At 42.6% G+C, this 7,500-nt stretch overlaps 1 protein-coding gene across 1 annotated transcript in view; it reads left to right on the forward strand.

Moving 5' to 3' along the window:
- The first annotated feature begins 2,759 nt into the window (after positions 1-2,759).
- Positions 2,760-7,500, forward strand: part of LOC115223698 (cell division cycle 20.5, cofactor of APC complex-like) — a 16,897-nt gene continuing 12,156 nt past the window's right edge. The window contains exon 1 of the mRNA XM_029794372.1: positions 2,760-3,078. Coding sequence (XP_029650232.1) covers positions 2,760-3,078 — 319 coding nt within the window. The remainder of the gene's footprint in view (positions 3,079-7,500) is intronic.

Below are 7,500 nucleotides of genomic sequence, written 5' to 3' on the forward strand. Positions count from 1 at the left end.
ATCGCCCCCCCCCCTGCCGGAGCCTCGTGGAGCTTTAGGTGTTTTTCCTCAATAAACACACACAACGCCCGGTCTGGGAATCGAAACCGCGATCCTACAACCGCGTGTCCGCTACCCTAACCACTGGGCCTGAAATTTTGGGGGAGGGAGCCAGTCTATTAGATTGACTCCAGTATGCAACTGTAACTTAATTTATCAACCTCGAAAGGATGAAAGACAAAGTTGACCTCGCCGGAAATTGAACTCAGAACGTCGCACACTGGCGAAATGTTGCTAAGCAAACAGAATCGTTAATACGCCGGGCGAAATGCTTAGCGACATTTCGTCCGGCGTGTTGACGATTCCGTTTGCTTGATGCCTTAAAGATAAATTAGAAATCGTAATTAACTGCAAAAACGATATGTCACAAAACAACAAGAGCAACAAAAAATGAAGAAAGAACAATATGTTTGGAGCTGGACCAACGCTGACCTGGGGCTATACAAGACCTGGTGGGATACAGAAGAACAAGTTAAATAATAATTCATCATTATGAAGCAGTGAGCTGGAAGAAAAGTTAGCACGCCGGGCGAAATGCTTAGCGCTGTTTCGTCTGTCTTTACATTCTGAGTTCAAATTCCGCCGAGGTCAACTTTGCCTTTCATCCCTTCGGGGTCGATAAATTAAGTACCGATGAAACACTGGGGTCGATGTAATTAACTATCCCCCCCCCCAAAGAAAATTTCAGGCCTTATGCCTATAGTAGAAAGGGCTATTTCGTCTGTCTTTACATTCTGAGTTCAAATTCCACCGAGGTCAACTTTGCCTTTCATCCCTTCGGGGTCGATAAATTAAGTACCGATGAAACACTGGGGTCGATGTAATTAACTATCCCCCCCCCCAAAGAAAATTTCAGGCCTTGTGCCTATAGTAGAAAGGGCTATTTCGTCTGTCTTTACATTCTGAGTTCAAATTCCGCCGAGGTCAACTTTGCCTTTTATCCTTTCGGGGTCGATAAATTAAGTACCGATGAAACACTGGGGTCGATGTAATTAACTATCCCCCCCCCCAAAAAAAAATTTCAGGCCTTGTGTCTATAGTAGAAAGGGCTATTTCGTCTGTCTTTACATTCTGAGTTCAAATTCCGCCGAGGTCAACTTTGCCTTTTATCCTTTCGGGGTCGATAAATTAAGTACCGATGAAACACTGGGGTCGATGTAATTAACTATCCCACCCCCAAAAAAAATTTCAGGCCTTGTGCCTATAGTAGAAAGGGCTATTTCGTCTGTCTTTACATTCTGAGTTTCAAATTCCGCCGAGGTCAACTTTGCCTTTTATCCTTTCGGGGTCGATAAATTAAGTACCAGTCACGCACTGGGGTCGATGTAATTAACTATCCCCCCCCCAAAAAAAAATTTCAGGCCTTGTGCCTATAGTAGAAAGGGCTATTTCGTCTGTCTTTACATTCTGAGTTCAAATTCCGCCGAGGTCAACTTTGCCTTTCATCCCTTCGGGGTCAATAAATTAAGTACCGATGAAACACTGAGGTCGATGTAATTAACTATCCCCCCCCCCAAAAAAATGTCAGGCCTTGTGCCTATAGTAGAAAGGGCTATTTCGTCTGTCTTTACATTCTGAGTTTCAAATTCCGCCGAGGTCAACTTTGCCTTTTATCCTTTCGGGGTCGATAAATTAAGTACCAGTCACGCACTGGGGTCGATGTAATTAACTATCCCCCCCCCCAAAAAAAAATTTCAGGCCTTGTGCCTATAGTAGAAAGGGCTATTTCGTCTGTCTTTACATTCTGAGTTCAAATTCCGCCGAGGTCAACTTTGCCTTTTATCCTTTCGGGGTCGATAAATTAAGTACCGATGAAACACTGGGGTCGATGTAATTAACTATCCCCCCCCCCCAAAAAAAAAATTTTAGGCCTTGTGCCTATAGTAGAAAGGGCTATTTCGTCTGTCTTTACATTCTGAGTTCAAATTCCGCCGAGGTCAACTTTGCCTTTCATCCCTTCGGGGTCAATAAATTAAGTACCGATGAAACACTGAGGTCGATGTAATTAACTATCCCCCTCCCCCAAATTTCAGGCCTTGTGCCTATAGTAGAAAGGGCTATTTCGTCTGTCTTTACATTCTGAGTTCAAATTACGCGGAGATCAACTTTGCCTTTCATCCTTTCGGGGTCGATAAATTAAGTACCAGTTGCGTACTGGAGTCGATCTAATCGACTGGCGCCCTCCCCGCCAAATTTCAGGCCTTGTGTCTATAGTAGAAAAGAATCATTAGCACGCTGGACGAAATGCGACATTTCGCTTGTCGCCACGTTCTGTGTTCAAATTCCACCGCGGTTGATTTTGCCTTTCATCCTTTCGGGGTCGATTTTGCCTTTCATCCTTTCGGGGTCGATAAAATAAGTACCAGTTGAACACTGGAGATCCCTCTAATCGAATCGTCCCCTCCCCCAAACTGTCCTTGTGGCAAAAAGTTGAAATAATTATTAGAATATGAAATATGCTAATTTCGTATTCTCTCTACCAAATGCAAAATACCTTTGCTAGCTCACATCTTGTGATGCGCATGCGTCAAATAACAGGTGCGGCGACCACAACAAACGAGGCGTATCGATAATATAATTTAACGTTTCACCGTCCTCGCTAGATTAGAGTTATTGAATGACTTATAAATTGAAAACTTTGAAAAATACAGTGAAAAATAACACTCTGCGACCGAAATCCTTCTGACAATTTGTTGTAGAATTCCAAGAAATAAGAGACAATGGCTGACAGAGCCATAGCAATATACGAAAGTTTCGAAGATTCCTTGCAATGCAGTCCAACTTTGTTAGAGAGGTCGTTTCACACGTTTTCGTTTGATCGTTATATTCCCTTCCGACCGAATTTAAACGTAGACCATGCACATTTGAAAGTAATTTCTAGCAACAAGGGGAACCAAAATGGCAGTGGAGTGCGTCGTCACAGTACACCCTGTCTGGGACATAGTGATGCCGAAAATTACCAGATTTACTTGAATGCCGCTTTAGAAAACAATAATGAAAACGTGCTTCCATTAACGACGAAAAACGGGATTAAAAACCGTAAGTCCGAATTTTAGAATATTAATTTTTTTTGACGAGGCACTAAATCTCTGTCTGTCTGTCTCTCTCTCTCTCTCTACACACATACAAACACAAAATATTTTTGTAGTTGTTTTAGTCATTGAAGGGTGCCCTTCCGAAGCATCGACTTAAGTCGTTTTAATCTGACATATTTACTCTAGTACATGTTTTTGTTTTATAAAGTCTTGTACTTATTCTATCGGTTACTAAGTTACAAGTAATGCAAACAAACCAACAGCTGTTACCAAGTCATGGGGGTGAAGTGAAACACACACATATTTGAGTGGCTCCACATACTTTCCGTGACCCCGGTCAACTCCCAAGGTATTTGTCGGCTCACAGCTATAGCAGAAGATAGGCGCTGAGCAATGGTACTGAACTCTAACCCACGTGGTTGTACTATAAACTTTATGAATGAATTCATATACTGATTACATTTTCCTTTGGTCCAAAGGTTATATACAAGTTCACCTATCGATATTCCGAGTCCCATAAAAAAACTCGGGGAAGCAATGGGAGGAGGGGTAAAACGAACCCTTCACGTGTTCTAAAACACTTAGAAAATCGAACATTGGTTTTCTCTCGCTTACGTACACACTTACACACACACACACACACAGTTGAAGGAGGGGGGAATGTGACGTTCACGTCTTAGCTTTGAAAGTGAAGTACAAGTGTTTTTTTTTTTACTCCAGATTCGAAACCGCAACGCAGTCTTTTACTTCCGTGTGAGTTAGTATTTATTTTAGCATAACAACACCTCTTTACTCTTTTACTTGTTTCAGTCATTTGACTGCGGCCATGCTGGAGCACCGCCTTTAGTCGAGCAAATCGACCCCGGGACTTATTCTTTGTAAGCCCAGTACTTACTCTATCGGTCTCTTTTGCCGAACCGCTAAGTGACGGGGACGTAATCACACCAGCATCGGTTGTCAAGCAATGCTAGGGGGACAAACACTGACACACATACACACACACATACATATATATATATATATTATATATATATACGACAGGCTTCTTTCAGTTTCCGTCTACCAAATCCACTCACAAGGCATTGGTCGGCCCAAGGCTATAGCAGAAGACACTTGCCCAAGGTGCCACGCAGTGGGACTGAACCCGGAACCATGTGGTTGGTAAGCAAGCTACTTACCACACAGCCACTCCTGCGCCTTATGTAGAAATTACACACGCCTCTCTCCCTATGCAACGAGGGAGTCTCCACATGGTTATACAACTCATCTAGAAATAGCAGCTAAATCTTACCCTATCGAAGAATATATCTATGCCGTTGTTCGACCAACTAAGAATTATTAGTCAAAACATCCCCACTTGACTGGTACAAGGGCAGATTTGGCTGCTATTTCTAGCACGCCCTACTACCACGTAAGAGTTATTTGCGATAAAGAACCCGAAATAGCTGTTACGTGATACCAGGGAGTGCTAAAAATAGCAGCCACAGCTTTCTTTTTCTGGGAGAAAGGAGCCGTTTATGCATGATTTCGATGTTACATTCGTTGAAAGCATGTGAAATAATCTGGAAAAGAGAAACCCCCCGCGAAACAAAACTCCGTTGGTGGGGAAACACGGAGCTTCCTGGGAAAGTTTAATGTCCGCACACTCCCCCCCCCTTTCTTTTCCGGAAGAAAATGGCTTGCGGCGGGTTTGGAGGTGAGACATGTCGAATGCACCCGAAAGATCTTGTGGAAAAAAATTATCTGACACCGAAGTACGAACGAGTCAAAATCGTTAATTGATGTTCATGTGAATACAACCTGAATAAAACAAGTTTCGCGTAAATCGAACCACGGGTTACCGAACCACGTAAATCGAACCACGGGTTACCGAGATACGCGTGTTTTTTTTTTTTTTTTTTCGGGTACCTTTATAAATAGCCAAACCGGTTTGTAATGGGGGAAATGCTTTGAAAGTAAGGTACCATTGAAATGTGAATACAAACGGAATAACACAAGTTACGCAGTTTACTCTTTTACTCTTTTACTTGTTTCAGTTATTTGACTGCGGCCATGCTGGAGCACCGCCTTTAGTCGAGCAAATCGACCCCGGGACTTATTCTTACTAAGCCCAGTACTTATTCTATCGGTCTGTTTTGCCGAACCGCTAAGTTACTGGGATGTCAACACACCAGCATCGGTTATCAAGCGATATGGGAGAACAAACACAGACACACAAACACGCACACACACACACACACACATATATACACGACAGGCTTCTTTCAGTTTCCGTCTACCAAATCCACTCACAAGGCATTGGTCGGCTCGGGGCTATAGCAGAAGACACTTGCCCAAGGTGCCACGCAGTGGGACTGAACCCGGAACCATGTGGTTGGTTAGCAAGCTACTTACCACACAGCCACTCCTGCACCTATGTTACGCAGTTTATTATTTTTTTCCCAGGTACTTCGAACTATTGGTGACCCAACGCGTCACGGGCAGTCTAGTAAAATTGAAAAATGTATTTTGGATCCTTTCGGTTTGAACGGCAGTTTTTTTTCTAGCGGTGTCATGAAATTGTCACCCATAATTATGACCCTAGTATCGATCTATTGCATTTCAATCTGAGTTAGGGGTGGGGGGAAGGGTATCTTTTTTTTCTTCACAAATGTAAATAAACCCAATCTGTTTCTTAAACGATGGTCATATTCATAGGGCACAGAATGTTTTTTACCTCAATAGACGTCAGTGATTGGTTGAAATTGCAGAAATTGAAGAAAAAACAATAAATATCTTACAAACTATAGAATTTTCTCAATAAAGCCAAGAGAAAAAGATGTTTTGTAAACACATTCTACCAGTAAACTAAGTTTAAAATTTTTTAGTTACCTAGAAATTATGGGTAGACTGGACCCGGTGCGCGCATCCGCGCATCCGCGCTAGCCAGTCGTAGGTAGTCGATCCTACAGCGACTTGCGTATGCAAATGAGCTGATTGGCGCAACATTGCAAAAACTAAGTTAATAGCGAGCCCCTACTGGAGCTTAGGAAATATTTTTCAACGATATACGGTGTATATTATTTTAAAGACAATTGCGTTTTTTTTCGTTACAAAACAATTAGAAGCATTGAAAAACATTTCTTTTTTCAAAGTAGACCACTACAGGCGACAATTCACTTGTGTTTCCTTTGAATAGCTACGGCAAACTGCAGCTTGAAAATTCAAAAAAAAGTTTTAAAAAATTGGCTTAACCCCTCCCCCACCAACAAGGTAATTTTACTGTAGGCTTCAACAGGAAAATCGGTTACTGGTGACAAGCCAACCACAACGTGGGGTCAGAATTTAGTTGCCTCGTATGAAATGGTTCACTGCGTTAAGTCTCTTCACTGTAAACTTATAGTAACCAAATTTCCCCCACGTAGAAATAAAACATTTCTATGAAGTAAAGGGTTACTTTACGTCTAGTTAGAAATAAACTCCTTTGATCAGGTCTGCACGACCAGGGCAATCTTGGGACTGGGGACTGTTCAGCTGAAGTTAAAGACAAGAGTTCAGTTGGGTCTTTGGAGAAACTGAAAACAAGGAGCAAACACAGACCTTGTACAACTTCGGTCAAGAGATATCTTCCACCGAGCTGCTAGAAAGAGCAGCCGAATTTTGTTTTAAAGTCAAACTGAACAAATGCAGTATTGGATTTACAACAAAGCGGGATGGCCACGACCAAAATGTCTAATAATTTAGGGTTGGTCAGGGGTTAAATTCCAGTTGAAAGAGAACGAGCATAGCTGAACGGTTAACGAAGTTTGCCGTAGCTATTCAAAGGAAACACAAGTGAATTGTCGCCTGTAGTGGTCTACTTTGAAAAAAAAAAAATGTTTGACTGTCCTTAAGGCTGTTTTTTTTTTTTTTTTTCAATGCTTCTAATCAGCTCATTTGCATACGCAAGTCGCTGTAGGATCGACTACCTACGACTGGCTAGCGCGGATGCGCGTCTGCGCGCGTGTGCAAACCGGGTCCAGTCTACGCGACTAGTACCGAAATTATGATTAAAAACTGCCGTTCAAACCGAAAGGATCCTGTATTTTTTCTGTAGGACTGGATTCCTGTCTGCGGCCCGGTAGTTGGGCCCTCTGTTTTCTATGGTTCAATTTGCACTTTACTGGTGCTGACTTGAAATGTAAGCATTTCAGGGTCTATGAAACAAGTGGTATTAGGCAGGGGAAGGATCGTGGGTTTGTGGTTAGGGTGTTGGATTCAACACTATAAAGTCGTATTTCGATTCCTGAACCGGGCGGCGCGTTCTATCTTTGAGGAGGGCTTTTCATTTTACTTTGCTCCACTCTATTAAATCGAACTCCATTCTAGTCCTAGTGCAGATCTCCATACAGTTCGTCTCCTCGATGCCCCATTAAGTGGAAGAGTGGGTTGGCAGAGGCGGGGGGCG

This window comes from Octopus sinensis, linkage group LG23 (genome assembly GCF_006345805.1).
Source record: "Octopus sinensis linkage group LG23, ASM634580v1, whole genome shotgun sequence".
Lineage (NCBI taxonomy): Eukaryota > Metazoa > Mollusca > Cephalopoda > Octopoda > Octopodidae > Octopus > Octopus sinensis.